General features: G+C 49.8%; 1 protein-coding gene across 1 annotated transcript in view; it reads right to left on the minus strand.

Annotated features, from left to right (window-relative positions):
• Nucleotides 1-2,190: 2,190 nt before the first annotated feature.
• LOC306930073 (U2 snRNP-associated SURP motif-containing protein) overlaps nt 2,191-17,002 on the minus strand; it is a 42,419-nt gene continuing 27,607 nt past the window's right edge. Inside the window, exons 19-25 of the mRNA XM_079510816.1 lie at nt 16,380-16,605; nt 14,232-14,312; nt 13,878-13,941; nt 13,449-13,599; nt 10,620-10,730; nt 5,686-5,864; nt 2,191-4,385 (exon numbers count right to left, since the gene is read on the minus strand). Coding sequence (XP_079366942.1) covers nt 4,256-4,385; nt 5,686-5,864; nt 10,620-10,730; nt 13,449-13,599; nt 13,878-13,941; nt 14,232-14,312; nt 16,380-16,605 — 942 coding nt within the window. The 3' untranslated portion in view covers nt 2,191-4,255. The remainder of the gene's footprint in view (nt 4,386-5,685; nt 5,865-10,619; nt 10,731-13,448; nt 13,600-13,877; nt 13,942-14,231; nt 14,313-16,379; nt 16,606-17,002) is intronic.

Here is a 17,002-nt window from a genome sequence, read left to right on the forward strand (position 1 = left end):
GTGCCACGGGTTCGACTCCCGAGCCCGACACGGCCTTTACTGCATGTCTTCCCCCATCTCTCTCCCGTTTCCTGTCAGCCTACTGTCTGTCCCTTCAAAAACCAATAAAAGGCGTAAGCCGCAAAAAAAATATCTTAAAAAAAAAAGCAGCTAACTCCAACACCTCTCCCACCTCTCCCCCTCTCAAACTGTCTGCTATAAAGCAGCTAACTCCACCACCTCTCCCCCCCACTCAAACTGTCTGCTAAAGCAGCTAACTCCACCACCTATCCCCCTCTCAAACTGTCTGCTAAAGCAGCTAACTCCACCACCTCTCCCCCCACTCAAACAGTCTGCTAACGCAGCTAACTCCACCACCTCTCCCCCTCTCAAACTGTCTGCTAAAGCAGCTAACTCCACCAAATCTCCCCCTCAAACTGTGCTAAAGCAGCTAACTCCACCACCTCTCCCCTCTCAAACTGTCTGCTAAAGCAGCTAACTCCACCACCTCTCCCCCTCTCAAACTGTCTGCTAAAGCAGCTAACTCCACCAACTCTCCCCCTCAAACTGTCTGCTAAAGCAGCTAACTCCACCACCTCTCCCCCTCTCAAACTGTCTGCTAAAGCAGCTAACTCCACCACCTCTCCCCCTCTCAAACTGTCTGCTAAAGCAGCTAACTCCACCACCTCTCCCCCTCAAACTGTCTGCTAAAGCAGCTAACTCCACCACCTCTCCCCCTCTTATGGCAGTGATTGACAACATATAAAGTCACAACACCATTGTTGATGTGGCGGTGTTGCTTTGTTTTCAAAATATAAGGTTTTCTTCATTTCCTGAAAAATAAATTAACAATTTGGAGTTAAGTGTTTTCTTCCCGACAGCAGAGATATATATAACCCATTTTGGGCGGGAACCCCTTTTGGTGTATGTTATACTTTTAGCTATTGAAAAATAGCAGATCTACAAGCTCGTAGCGCGGCACCGAGTGCAGCGCTACGAGCTTGTAGGTCTGCTATTTTTGAAAAATCGTGAAAATGTGGCGCAAATCTTTGAATCTTCTTTCAGAGTGACCGATTTTAACTAAGGGAGGTCCCTGAAACAACGATGGGGGTTGGCGACCAATTACATATAATTTTTGGAGTCCTTGACATGAAATATTTAGTGATATAGGCCTAGAAACATAGTTATTTCAGAAAACTGTCAGGATTTAGAAGACTTTTTTTCTCGACGTCAGGCCTAAATGGGATAAAAATAAATCACACACTCGTTATCACCGGGAACAATTTTATTTGTCAGGTTATTTTCACGGAACTAGAAGTTTAGCAACAATTCTGTTCAAATCGTCCATTTTTAAAACAAAACGTTAAAACAAAGAAAATATACAGTATATAACTAAACAAAGAAAATATACAGTATATAACTAATTACAAGGTTCAAACGTCATCATACAAAAAAACGGAAAAAAAGCTGAATCTCGGCGTGAAGACATCGATGTTTAAAAGGAAGAGCGAGAGGGAAAAAAAGGACACGTTAGGACAGTCGCGAGGCGTCACTCAGACGCAGCTGTGTGTGTGTGCGCGCGTGTACTGTGTGTGTGTGTGTGTGTGTGTACTGTGTGTGTGTGTGTGTGTGTGTGCGCGCGTGTGTACTGTGTGTGTGTGTGTACTGTGTGTGTGTGTGTGTGTGTGTGTGCGCGCACGTGCGTGTGTCGGAGAGAGCAGATCTACAAGCTCACGCGGAACAGCAGAGAGGAGAAATCGGCCATCAAGGAGCTCAATGATAGTTTGGAACCAAATGGACCCTTTAAGGGTCTAACTCTGAGTGTGTACAAATGGAACCAAATCGGGTCCATTTGGTTCCATTTGTACACTCTCAAAGAGTTAAATTAACATTGATTTTACAATATAAATTGGGGGTCCCAGAGATAGAAATGCAATTACATGGGAGGTCCGTAGACTAATGCATGTCAAACTGGGGGGTCCTTGAAATTAAACGTGTTGAGAATCACTGCTAGAGCCGTAAAACCTTCTCGTATTGGGGGTCTCTGGAAAATATCCTTTCAAATGGGGGTCCGCGGGGGCGGGGCTAATCAGTGTCAATTTGGGGGATCCTTGACGTGAAAGAGTTTGGGAACCACTTCCCTACAGCCCCGCCCCGCCCCGCCCAGCCCCGCCCCGCCCTGCCCTGCCCAGCCCAGCCCCGGGCGATTTCCGGATCGTCGTTACGGATCCATCCGTCTCAAACGGATCCGACCGAGACTGGAGCTGAGCCCAGCGGGCCAGAGGAACTATTCTCCCGGGAGCTGAACCCAGCGGGCCAGAGGAACTATTCTCCCTGGAGCTGAGCCCAGCGGGCCAGAGGAATTATTCTGTCTGGAGCTGAACCCAGCGGGCCAGAGGAACTATTCTGTCTGGAGCTGAGCCCAGCGGGCCAGAGGAATTATTCTGTCTGGAGCTGAGCCCAGCGGGCCAGAGGAACTATTCTCCCGGGAGCTGAGCCCAGCGGTCCAGAGGAACTATTCTCCCGGGAGCTGAGCCCAGCGGGCCAGAGGAACTATTCTCCCGGGAGCTGAGCCCAACGGGCCAGAGGAACTATTCTGTCTGGAGCTGAACCCAGCGGTCCAGAGGAACTATTCTCCCTGGAGCTGAACCCAGCGGTCCAGAGGAACTATTCTGCCTGGAGCTGAACCCAGCGGTCCAGAGGAACTATTCTGCCTGGAGCTGAACCCAGCGGTCCAGAGGAACTATTCTGTCTGGAGCTGAGCCCAGCGGGCCAGAGGAGCTATTCTGTCTGGAGCTGAGCCCAGCGGGCCAGAGGAACTATTCTCCCGGGAGCTGAGCCCAGCGGGCCAGAGGAACTATTCTGTCTGGAGCTGAACCCAGCGGTCCAGAGGAACTATTCTGTCTGGAGCTGAGCCCAGCGGGCCAGAGGAACTATTCTCCCGGGAGCTGAGCCCAGCGGGCCAGAGGAACTATTCTGTCTGGAGCTGAACCCAGCGGGCCAGAGGAACTATTCTGTCTGGAGCTGAGCCCAGCGGGCCAGAGGAGCTATTCTGTCTGGAGCTGAGCCCAGCGGGCCAGAGGAACTATTCTGTCTGGAGCTGAGCCCAGCGGGCCAGAGGAGCTATTCTGCCTGGAGCTGAGCCCAGCGGTCCAGAGGAATTATTCTCCCGGGAGCTGAGCCGAGCGAGCCAGAGGAACTATTCTCCCTGGAGCTGAACCCAGCGGTCCAGAGGAACTATACTCCCTGGAGCTAAAGCCCACCTAACCTGACCGAGAGAGACCAGATGGGAGCAGGAGGAAGGAACTCACTGCTGCCACCAGCTGGTGGAGTCAGGTTAGATCCCAGCGGCTAAGAGCAAACTATTCTGTGGGTGTTGAAAGATTTGTAAAAAAAAAAAACCCTGGGAAGCTGGATTAGGATACGTAGGAAACTAAGGGCAGTTAACCCATTCTGGTGTTAGCATTATGTAATGCTTTAGCTATTGAAAAATAGCAGATCTACAAGCTCATAGCGCGCCACCGAGTGGCGCGCTACGAGCTTGTAGGTCTGCTATTTTTGAAAAATCGTAAAAATGTGGCCGCAAATCTTTGAATATTATATTCTTTCAAAGTGAATGTTTTTTAACTCGGGTCTATGAGCTATGAAGGCTGGGGTTCTGAATACGGTGCATCGTGACCGTCAAACACTTGATTCTGTGTCACAAAAAATAAACCAGAAAAAAAAGGCAAAGTTACGGTAATAATATTGGTGACGTTGACATCCTGCGGTTTCCAGGATTGCTTAAAATAATGAATATGAAATATTTTTTAGAAATCTTCATGGCGAAAAGAAAAGAAAAGACAAGGAAAGAAAAGAAAAGAAGAATGGGCTCTCTATCAGTGGAACCAGGGAAACAAAATGCCAATCTGCTCTTTTCGTCGAGCGCGACAACTAATCAATCAATCAATCAATCAATCAACAGTCTTAATTAAAGGAGAGTCGTTAAAAATGTGTAGTGAAGACAAGACCAGGAAGTAGGTGGGCGGAGCCAATATCCAGAGAATAATTCAGCAAGAAACGCAACAAAAAGAGAGAGAGACAGACAGACAGACAGACAGGCAGGCAGGACAGACAGAGACAGACAGACAGACAGACCGACAGGCAGACAGACAGACAGACAGAGACAGACAGAGACAGACAGACAGACATGACAGACAGAGACAGACAGGCAGACAAACAGAGACAGACAGGCAGACAAACAGAGACAGACAGACAGACAGACGGGTGGGTTTTTTTAACGTTTGCTCTTCTTGCTCTTGTGCGATCGATGTGGGGAACGCGATCTGGACGAGCGGAGAGACGACCTCCTGTCCGGAGACGAAGGCGACTTGGAGCGCTTGGAACGCTTCGGCGACTTTGTTGTTCTGAGAGAGAGAGAGAGAGAGAGAGAGAGAGAGAGAGAGAGAGATTAAACGTTTGGCTGTGCCTCTTGTCCGAGTCCGAAGGCATAAGGTCGCAAATACAAGCGGCCAAAATGAGTTTTCTCCGGGTGGCTGGCATCTCCCTTAGAGATAGGGTGAGAAGTTCATCTCCCTTAGAGATAGGGTGAGAAGTTAATCTCCCTTAGAGATAGGGTGAGAAGTTCACCTCCCTTAGAGATAGGGTGAGAAGTTCATCTCCCTTAGAGATAGGGTGAGAAGTTCACCTCCCTTAGAGATAGGGTGAGAAGTTCATCTCCCTTAGAGATAGGGTGAGAAGTTCACCTCCCTTAGAGATAGGGTGAGAAGTTCATCTCCCTTAGAGATAGGGTGAGAAGTTCATCTCCCTTAGAGATAGGGTGAGAAGTTCACCTCCCTTAGAGATAGGGTGAGAAGTTCACCTCCCTTAGAGATAGGGTGAGAAGTTCATCTCCCTTAGAGATAGGGTGAGAAGTTCATCTCCCTTAGAGATAGGGTGAGAAGTTCATCTCCCTTAGAGATAGGGTGAGAAGTTAATCTCCGTTAGAGATAGGGTGAGAAGTTCAGTCACGCGGGAGACTCGGAGTAGGAACCGCTGCTTCTTCGCCTGGAAAGGAGCCAGCTTTGGTGGTTCGGGCATCTGGTTAGGATGCCTCTCGAGCGTCTCCCTAGGGAGGTCCTCGAGGCACGTCCCACTGGGAGGAGACCCCGGGGCAGACCAAGGCGCAGTTGGAGGAAACACATCGACTCACTGGCCTTGGAGCGTCTCGGGATCCCCCAGGAGGAAGTCACTAATGTTGCTCAGGAGAGGGAAGTCTGGAGCTCTCTGGTGGAGCTGTTGCCCCCGCGACCTGACTACGGATCAATAGCAGCTGTGCTGCACGGATGCGCACATATGGGGAATTAAACGGGTGAGCTTAATTTTTATTGGCTTTTATCGATGTGGGCCTCGACACGTCATCACGCAGCACGTTTTCGTTTTCAGGAAGTAATAAAACAAATATTGTATGGACTTTTGATATAAAAACACACAAAAATGAGAATTTGCCCATTTCTTTGGCATCAATTGTTAGGTATGCCCATATGATGACCACGGATATGGTCTAAAAGTGTGAAAAACGTATTTTTCATTTCACTACACCTTTAACCATTTTCGACCCTGTTCACATCAAGGTGGTCCATTATACTGTGAAAGGTTAAAAACCCCAAAGGGGGGGTTTGACGTCACTTCCCTATTAGGTGGTGATGTCACAGTGATGTCACTGACCTGAGCGGCGAGCTGCACACGGTCTCGTCGTTGTCCCGGCTCCGCCCCCTCCGCCGGTCCCTGTCCTCCTCGCCTCCTCGTCTCCTCTCCTTGTCTCCTCCCCTCTTGTCCTCCTTCGAGCGGTCTTTGGACTTGGGCGCAGACCGGCCTCGCTTCTCCTCCTTGTCCTTGTCAAACTCCTGCAGTGGACAGACACACAGACAGACACACAGACAGGGGGTCCCCAGTTCAAATAGGATTATGTTGGGGGGTCCCTGCGGTGGACAGACACACGGACAGACAGGGGGTCCCTGTGGTGGACAGACACACGGACAGACAGGGGCAGACAGGGGGTCCCTGCGGTGGACAGACACACGGACAGACAGGGGGTCCCTGCGGTGGACAGACACACGGACAGACAGGGGGTCCCTGCGGTGGACAGACACACGGACAGACAGGGGGTCCCTGCGGTGGACAGACACACGGACAGACAGGGGGTCCCTGCGGTGGACAGACACACGGACAGACAGGGGGTCCCTGCGGTGGACAGACACACGGACAGACAGGGGGTCCCTGCAGGATTGTAACGGTGAAATTACAATTTAATGTCGGGACCGACGCGGTACAAAAATCTCAAATGACCTCTGAACCTGTGACAAATGCACATTATTATTATTATTATTATTATCTGCTTTTTCAATGTATGTGATTGTATACGTGTGATATGAAACCATGCGAAACCCTGTGATATGTGCACTTCCAATAGGCCTATCTCACAGCCCGTTTTTCACGCCCACTTCCGGTAAATAGTGGTGACTTTAACATGAGCATTTACACGTTTTTTTCTCTGGAGAATCTAAGTACATTTTCTAATGTAAAAATGTGACAGACCAATATTATTATGAAGCAAACAATATGGTAAATCAGCTCGAACAGATAGAACAAACCTTACCTTGAGAAAACAAAAGTTGTAGACTTCTTAAATTACCTCTGTTAACATGAAGCGTCTATGGAGTGAAGTCACGCTATCACCACTAACCCCGAAAGGGGGCGTATTAAGGGGGGCGGGGAAATTCTGTGAGATAGGCTTATTCATGTGGGAGGTAATGGCCCTGATTAGCATGAGTGATTGGTGCCACACGCCACTTGACAAATAGAGGGTGTGGTGCAGGAGGAGAGGAGACCTGTGGACTAGTGTGAACGGGTGTGGAAGGAGGAGATCTCAGAGGCGCCAGGGTCTGTAGTTGGTGTCAAAGTTACATTAGCTAACTACTGGTAACCTGCAGCCTGATTTTACAAACTGTCAAGCTCAGCCAAGCACGGAGTAAGCGGCCGTGTTGGGAGGCTGGGGAGACTGCGCCATCGGTGCTGGATCCATGAATGAACTGCCGGTCAACAAGGAGCATCGCGGGTGAGATAAATCCGTGTTCTGTTGGATTACCGGTGGATTATAGTTTGGGGTACCCCTAACTTGCGTTTCATGTGGATCGGAGGAACTATACTGTATTGTATTGCCCGATTGATTTATGTAGTTATTAAATATGTGAGTTTCATTAAGCTAAAAACCTGCCGATCCCGTTTTTATTCCTTAGTTAATGATTTTCCTTTCTAACCAAAAGGCCGATTGTTACAAACCTTTGGATGAACCATGAAAGCACTCGTAGATTCAGAGTTATGAGGCTTTCTTTTTTTTTTTTTTTTTTATCCCACGATTTTGTAACCCATTTTTTCACCCCTGTGTCAATTATCTAATGTGATCCTGGGCTCTACACACCCTCCGCCAACCTAGTCCCCATATATGGGGGACATGGGGAGAGCAACGGACTTGAACTCATGCTTCCTTCATGCCTGAGTGTCCAAGTTGCTCCCTTACACCTGACGGGGGGGAGTTTCCCTGGTTGGACGTAGCGCGTAGAAGGAACACGTTAGTCCAACCAGTTCCTTTCCCCTCCATCAGGCGCCCCGGCTGGCCAGGGGGAGGCAGTTTAGAAACCAGGATTACTGCATGTTTTTGTGAGTGTACCTACCCTAGGGGACACGGGGAGAACATGTGAGGGTACCTACCCTAGGGGACACGGGGAGGGTACCTACCCTAGGGGACACAGGGAGAACATGTGAGGGTACCTACCCTAGGGGACATGGGGAGAACATGTGAGGGTACCTACCCTAGGGGACACGGGGAGAACATGTGAGGGTACCTACCCTAGGGGACAGAGGGAGAACATGTGAGGGTACCTACCCTAGGGGACACAGGGAGAACATGTGAGGGTACCTACCCTAGGGGACACGGGGAGAACATGTGAGGGTACCTACCCTAGGGGACATGGGGAGAACATGTGAGGGTACCTACCCGAGGGGACATGGGGAGAACATGTGAGGGTACCTACCCTAGGGGACACGGGGAGAACATGTGAGGGTACCTACCCTAGGGGACACGGGGAGAACATGTGAGGGTACCTAACCTAGGGGACACGGGGAGAACATGTGAGGGTACATACCCTAGGGGACACGGGGAGAACATGTGAGGGTAGCTACCCTAGGGAACACGGGGAGAACATGTGAGGGTACCTACCCTAGGGGACACAGGGAGAACATTTCAGGTTACCTACCCTAGGGGACACAGGGAGAACGTGTGAGGGTACCTATAGGGGACACAGGGAGAACATGTGAGGGTTCCTTACCCTAGGGGACACGGGGAGAACATGTGAGGGTACATACCCTAGGGGACACAGGGAGAACATGTGAGGGTACCTACTCTAGGGGACACAGGGAGAACATTTGAGGGTACCTACTCTAGGGGACACAGGGAGAACATGTGAGGGTACCTACCCTAGGGGACACAGGGAGAACATGTGAGGGTACCTACCCTAGGGGACACAGGGAGAACATGTGAGGGTACCTACCCTAGGGGACACGGGGAGAACATGTGAGGGTACATACCCTAGGGGACACGGGGAGAACATGTGAGGGTAGCTACCCTAGGGAACACGGGGAGAACATGTGAGGGTACCTACCCTAGGGGACACAGGGAGAACATTTGAGGTTACCTACCCTAGGGGACACAGGGAGAACGTGTGAGGGTACCTATAGGGGACACAGGGAGAACATGTGAGGGTTCCTTACCCTAGGGGACACGGGGAGAACATGTGAGGGTACATACCCTAGGGGACACAGGGAGAACATGTGAGGGTACCTACTCTAGGGGACACAGGGAGAACATTTGAGGGTACCTACTCTAGGGGACACAGGGAGAACATGTGAGGGTACCTACCCTAGGGGACACAGGGAGAACATGTGAGGGTACCTACCCTAGGGGACACAGGGAGAACATGTGAGGGTACCTACCCTAGGGGACATGGGGAGAACATGTGAGGGTACATACCCTAGGGGACACAGGGAGAACATGTGAGGGTACCTACCCTAGGGGACACAGGGAGAACATGTGAGGGTACCTACCCTAGGGGACACGGGGAGAACATGTGAGGGTACCTACCCTAGGGGACACGGGGAGAACATGTGAGGGTACCTACCCTAGGGGACACAGGGAGAACATGTGAGGGTACCTACCCTAGGGGACACGGGGAGAACATGTGAGGGTACCTACCCTAGGGGACATGGGGAGAACATGTGAGGGTACCTACCCTAGGGGACACGGGGAGAACATGTGAGGGTACCTACCCTAGGGGACACGGGGAGAACATGTGAGGGTACCTACCCTAGGGGACATGGGGAGAACATGTGAGGGTACCTACCCTAGGGGACACAGGGAGAACATGTGAGGGTACCTACCCTAGGGGACACAGGGAGAACATGTGAGGGTACCTACCCTAGGGGACACAGGGAGAACATGTGAGGGTACCTACCCTAGGGGACACGGGGAGAACATGTGAGGGTACCTACCCTAGGGGACACAGGGAGAACATGTGAGGGTACCTACCCTAGGGGACACGGGGAGAACATGTGAGGGTACCTACCCTAGGGGACACAGGGAGAACATGTGAGGGTACCTACCCTAGGGGACACGGGGAGAACATGTGAGGGTACCTACCCTAGGGGACACGGGGAGAACATGTGAGGGTACCTACCCTAGGGGACATGGGGAGAACATGTGAGGGTACCTACCCTAGGGGACACAGGGAGAACATGTGAGGGTACCTACCCTAGGGGACACAGGGAGAACATGTGAGGGTACCTACCCTAGGGGACACAGGGAGAACATGTGAGGGTACCTACCCTAGGGGACACGGGGAGAACATGTGAGGGTACCTACCCTAGGGGACACAGGGAGAACATGTGAGGGTACCTACCCTAGGGGACACGGGGAGAACATGTGAGGGTACCTACCCTAGGGGACACAGGGAGAACATGTGAGGGTACCTACCCTAGGGGACACGGGGAGAACATGTGAGGGTACCTACCCTAGGGGACATGGGGAGAACATGTGAGGGTACCTACCCTAGGGGACACAGGGAGAACATGTGAGGGTACCTACCCTAGGGGACACGGGGAGAACATGTGAGGGTACCTACCCTAGGGGACACGGGGAGAACATGTGAGGGTACCTACCCTAGGGGACACGGGGAGAACATGTGAGGGTACCTACCCTAGGGGACACAGGGAGAACATGTGAGGGTACCTACCCTAGGGGACACGGGGAGAACATGTGAGGGTACCTACCCTAGGGGACACGGGTAGAACATGTGAGGGTACCTACCCTAGGGGACACGGGTAGAACATGTGAGGGTACCTACCCTAGGGGACACGGGGAGAACATGCAAACTCCACACAGAAAGGCCCTTTCGCCAACCCCGCCTCGGGTATGGGCACTGATGACGCGGATCAGGAAACCCGCCGCCAGCGCCCACAGCGTCCCGAGCGGGATTCGAACCCAGGACCTTCTAGCCGTTATGAGGCGTTCAACGGTATAACCGAGTGGGTGGGAACTAGGAACCAACCTTCTGCAGCAGCTTGTTCCTATAGTGCTCCACTTGCTGTTGCACGGTCCGCCCACACTTCCTGGGCCTCTTGCCGGACTCCAGTTCGTCCTGGACCCTCATCACCTTCACCTGAACCACACCACAGAGGAAGAAGCACGTCACATGACCTTAACCCACACCACAGTGTTGTTTTCGACGACTAAAACTAAGACGAAAGATGTTCGTCGACTACCTTTTTTCACTGACAAAAACGAATGGAAGCTAAATGAAAACTAAGCTATGATGACTAAAACTAAGACTAAATATACTGACAATTTCGTCGACAAATAAAAAACAGACTAAAATGTTAGGACGGGACTAGTGGACAAGAGATCCAGTAATAGGTCATTTTACACTTGGTTGCATGCTGAAAATAACAGATCTACAAGCTCACAATGGGTCGCAACGTGACGCGTTGTGAGCTTGTAGATCTGCTATTTTCAGCAAGTGTAAAAACAGTCATTACGACAGCATCAAGGCCCGCCAAAACACATTTTAGTCGACTAAATCAACTGTAGATTTAGTCGACTAAGCGACACCACAGAGGAAGAAGCAGGTCACGTGACCGCGCTGTGTAGCGGCACCACAGAGGAAGAAGCAGGTCACTTGACCTCGCTGTGTAGCGGCACCACAGAGGAAGAAGCAGGTCACGTCACCACGGCACCACAGAGGAAGAAGCAGGTCACGTCACCACGGCACCACAGAGGAAGAAGCAGGTCACGTGACCACGGCACCACAGAGGAAGAAGCAGGTCACGTGACCACGCTGTGTAGTGGCACCACAGAGGAAGAAGCAGGTCACGTGACCGCGCTGTGTAGCGACACCACAGAGGAAGAAGCAGGTCACTTGACCTCGCTGTGTAGCGGCACCACAGAGGAAGAAGCAGGTCACGTCACCACGGCACCACAGAGGAAGAAGCAGGTCACGTGACCACGGCACCACAGAGGAAGAAGCAGGTCACGTGACCGCGCTGTGTAGCAACCCCACAGAGGAAGAAGCAGGTCACGTGACCGCGCTGTGTAGCGGCACCACAGAGGAAGAAGCAGGTCACGTCACCACGGCACCACAGAGGAAGAAGCAGGTCACGTGACCACGGCACCACAGAGGAAGAAGCAGGTCACGTGACCGCGCTGTGTAGCGGCACCACAGAGGAAGAAGCAGGTCACGTGACCACGGCACCACAGAGGAAGAAGCAGGTCACGTGACCTACGCATGCAACCAAGTTTAAAATGACTAATAATGGATCTATTGTCCACTAGTCCCTTCCTAAAATTTGAGTCTAGTTTTTATCGACGAAATTGTCAATAATATATTTAGTCTTATAGTTTTAGTCATCATAGCTTAGTTTTCATTTAGTTTCCATAACCAATAAGCCAGGCTAATCTAAAAACACATTACCCACATAAAAAAAAACAGGAAAGTGTTTGTCTCCCAAATATCCTGCATCCTTAGATTCACTAAATTGAGAAAGGATGGATGCAATCACATCACCCTCGGGGCCGGGGGGTCCTGGGATGCAATACTGTACTCAGTACTGTACTCTAATGTCCAGTGGCGTGCACAGACATTTAGAGGGGCAGGTGCTCAAGTGAAAAAAGGGCACCTTGTGCAGCGCGTGAAACCGGCCGGTTGTCTTAATAGTGTGATATTTATAGATTTTGGGGCCTAAATAATATATTAGAAGCTTTTTATCAAGAATTGATCAATGTCACCATGGTCCACATACTGTACAAAAAAATAAAAATAATAATAATTAATAATATATATATTTTCTTTTTCTTCAAAAGGGCACATTGCCAAAAGTGTCTATATGTGCACGCCACTGCTAATGTTGTTGAAGTAGGACTCATAAAATGTCCCTGGGTCCGTCTAAAGACAACCCCTGGGTCCATCTAAAGACCACCCCTGGGTCCGTCTAAAGACCACCCCTGGGTCCGTCTAAAGACCACCCCTGGGTCCATCTAAAGACCACCCCTGGGTCCGTCTAAAGACCACCCCTGGGTCCGTCTAAAGACCACCCCTGGGTCCGTCTAAAGACCACCCCTGGGTCCGTCTAAAGACCACCCCTGGGTCCGTCTAAAGACAACCCCTGGGTCCTTCTAAAGACCACCCCTGGGTCCATCTAAAGACCACCCCTGGGTCCGTCTAAAGACCGCCCCTGGGTCCATCTAAAGACCACACCTGGGTCCGTCTAAAGACCACCCCTGGGTCCGTCTAAAGACCACCCCTGGGTCCGTCTAAAGACCACCCCTGGGTCCGTCTAAAGACCACCCCTGGGTCCGTCTAAAGACCACCCCTGGGTCCGTCTAAAGACCACCCCTGGGTCCGTCTAAAGACCACCCCTGGGTCCATCTAAAGACCACCCCTGGGTCCGTCTAAAGACCACCCCTGGGTCCGTCTAAAGACCACCCCTGGGTCCATCTAAAGACCACCCCTGGGTCCATCTAAAGACCACCCCTGGGTCCGTCTAAAGACCACCCCTGGGTCCATCTAAAGACCACCCCTGGGTCCGTCTAAAGACCACCCCTGGGTCCATCTAAAGACCACCCCTGGGTCCGTCTAAAGACCACCCCTGGGTCCATCTAAAGACCACCCCTGGGTCCATCTAAAGACTACCCCTGGGTCCATCTAAAGACCACTCCTGGGTCCGTCTAAAGACCACCCCTGGGTCCATCTAAAGACCACCCCTGGGTCCATCTAAAGACCACCCCTGGGTGCATCTAAAGACCACCCCTGGGTCCGTCTAAAGACCACCCCTGGGTCCATCTAAAGACCACCCCTGGGTCCGTCTAAAGCAGGTTGACGTGCCTCCAGTTCTCGCAGCCGTTTCCTCTTCCCCTCAGACATCTGGAAGCTTTTCAGCGAGCTGGCGAAGTCCGCGTCGTCACCAACGGCGCCCGAGTCCTCGTCGCTGCTGTCGTTGTCCGACTCCCCGCCCTCTGCGCCGTGATTGGTCGAACTGGAGAAAGAAAGAACGAGAGAATCAAGCAATCAGTCAATCAAACTAATTGATTGAATTGGTTATTTCATAAACATATAATCTGTCTATATAAAAACTGTCCCACTTGGACTGTTGTGCTAACGAACGGTGGCTAACGATACGATCGGATCAAAACATGGATTATAAGAATATAAACCCCTGGATAACGTAGCTACGTGTCTGGCAGGCTAGACGATTAATTTAACACCGTTTTCTACGGTTCTGGCGGGCTGCGTGTTAAATGGTATAAATTGTACCTTTCATTGTTGTCCTCCTCACTGTCTCTGTCCACCACGGTGTCCCATTTAGACTCCGTCCTCCCTGAAGACAAAACAACCAACGGACACAAGAAGCAATTATTCTCAAATTGTATCACTTACTAATTATGAGAATTAGTCTCAGTTCACTGAGACAGAATATATATATACACAAAGATTTGTACCGCATTTTCAAGATTTTTCAAAAATAGCAGATCTACAAGCTCGTGGCACAGAACTCGGTGCCGCGCTATGAGCTTGTAGATCTGCTATTTTTCAACAGCTAAAGTATAACGTAATGCTTAAAACACCAAAAGGGGTTCCCGTCCAGAATGGTGTTATAGCTGACATTACCTTGAGAGAAGGCCTCCGTGTCTCCCATCTTTTCCCACTTAGACAGAGCTAGCGTCGACACCGCAGAGTTAGCCTCGTCCACTGAAACAAACACACACACCAAACAACAGTTATAGTAAGAGAAATCTATGAAAATCTGGGAACTAAATCGTTACCAAGAAATTTCTTCACCAATGTGTTTCTAAAGGTGTCTAATAACATGTACTAAAAGTTTGAAATTCAACTCTCGTGGGAAATTGAGTTTATTAGCATAATATGTGACCATACCCATAACATCCTATATAAGGCAAAAAAGTCCAAATTTCATCATTCTTTAAGTAACATGTGACATATGAAACTAGGGGGTTTTCATGATTCTGAATCCATTCCAAGCATTAGTTTTGCACAAAAAACACTCCTTGTGGGGAAAACGGCCTCACAAACGTGATGAGGTCAGCCCATTTGGTCAAGTGGATATGGCCTAATTTAGCCCAAGGAGTGTTTTTTGTGCAAAACTAATGCTTGGAATGGATTCAGAATCATGAAAACCCCCTAGTTTCATATGTCACATGCTACTTAAAGAATGATGAAATTTGGACTTTTTTGCCTTATATAGGATGTTATGGGTATGGTCACATATTATGCTAATAAACTCAATTTCCCACGGGAGTTGAATTTCAAACTTTTAGTACATGTTATTAGACACCTTTAGAAACACATTGGTGAAGAAATTTCTTGGTAACGATTTAGTTCCCAGATTGGTCAAATAACTGATAAAATGCCCTTACTATTAGCCTCGTCCACTGAGAGAAACACACACACCAAACAAAACACCCCCGTTATAACAGGGGTGGGCAACTTTGACGATGGAGCGGGACACCATATTTCCACACTCACTCCAGAGGGCCACATTGCATATTACTGTCGTAGCAAAAATAGCTGATCTACAAGCTCAAAACGCGTCGCACTGCGACACGTTTTGAGCTTGTAGATCGGCAATTTTTGCTATATATTTTAATTGAAATCCCCGAATAATCATTTGCTATTTTCTTTATTGGAAAAGTAACTTTTTTGATTTAATTTCAAATGCATTTAGTTATAGCTATGTTATAGTTATAGTTATGTTATGTTTATGAACTAAATAAAAATACATTGGACATAAAAAAAAAAAGACAATAACATTTTAATACTAGTAATTAGCTGAAATTCAAATCAATAATATATCATTATTCTGATATTAACCTGATGGCCACATCAAACTCTTTTTGAGGTTACTTTACTAATATTTTTGGGGGTCAAATGAAAACATAAATTAACAACATAAGAAAGAATACAATTCATGAAAAGGGTAATCTCATGTTTTTGACTTGACTACTTTTATGGATATGATTAAGCATCGTAAACCCTGTTTCTAAATAGGCTATACGTACACGTCTGCATGTTTTAAAACAGTTCTAGTGCCGCTAATTGTTTGATCCAGTGTTCCGCCCCTGCATAATACGCTATTCCCGCTATTTGTTTAATGCGTTTAATTCTCTGTTTTAAAATAATTAAAAAGAAACAGCGCATTTATCCGGGACCTGATGACCAGGCCGTCGCGTTATGATGACGAAACCGGAAATCAAGTAGAGTAGAGTTTATTTATTTTGGTCATTAAAAACAATACAGTGCCTGCTTTGTGTTTTTTTTGCAAAAAGAAATATTGACCAAAAAGGTGTAGGCTGAAGCCTAAGCTTAAGCTTAAGCCTAAGCTTAAGTCCCGTCTAAGGCTGAAGCCTAAGCTTAAGTCATCATCTGGGCTGCTAGGGCTTCTGGGAAATTGAGCCCAATGCAAGTGGACGGGGGGGTTTGTTTGGACTACAACTTGCTCTGCACTGTGGTTTCGTTTCGCATTGTCATGGCCGCTGGTGCGTCTGATCATAACAAGACGACGGACCATTTTTTACCGGATTTTTGTGGTTGAAAGCTGCAAATACTTCAGCGTATGCTCCAAAGGTAATAAAACAATGTCGGCAGCGTTGGATATTTGATTAAAATGCGGGGAACGCGGGGTATAGCGTCAAAGTGTTAATAGTGTGTCTGCGAGCGATGCACACATGCACGCGTGTGCGTGCAACGTGTCTGATGGGGCGTCCCCCCCCACACCAGCACTGCCATTGGTTCTCTTACGGGGCATCCCGTCGATGTCGTCCCCGGCCGCGGTGGCTCCTCCTCCTCCTCCCAGGGGAACGCCGTCCAGGTCGTCCACGGGCATCCCGTCCAGAGGGTCCCACCCCAAGGGGGCGCCGTCCAGGTCCAAGGGGGCGTGGCCGTCCAGAGGCACGCCGTCCAGCGCGGCGCCATCTAGTGGCAGGCCGTCCAGAGGAGCCCCGTCCAGGTCGGGAGGATCCTCCTGCTGAGGAGACGCATGAGTTTTAACCCAACACATTGTTTTAACCCGCCACAGTTTTAACCCGCCACAGTTTTAACTCAACCCCGCCGGCCGCAAGGGGTTGTTCAGCAACCGTTCACCACCATTCTTTTTTCTTTCTTTTTTTTGGCTTTCGCATTTATTTAATGTATTTTATGGAGGGACAGACAGTAGGCTGACAGGAAATGGGGAGAGATATGGGGGGGGGGGGGGGGGGAGACATGCAGTAAAGGCCGTCGGGATCGGGAGTCGAACCCGCGGCACACTGCCAGACTGGATTACCAGCCAAGGTGCCTGGACCGCTGAGCCACGGCCCAGCTTCGCCACCATTCTATTTGGTTGTAGAAGAAGAGCGCCTCTAACCTTACTCCGCCAGATGGGG

Source organism: Electrona antarctica, assembly GCF_951216825.1.
Source record: "Electrona antarctica genome assembly, chromosome: 9".
NCBI classification, from domain to species: Eukaryota; Metazoa; Chordata; class Actinopteri; order Myctophiformes; family Myctophidae; genus Electrona; species Electrona antarctica.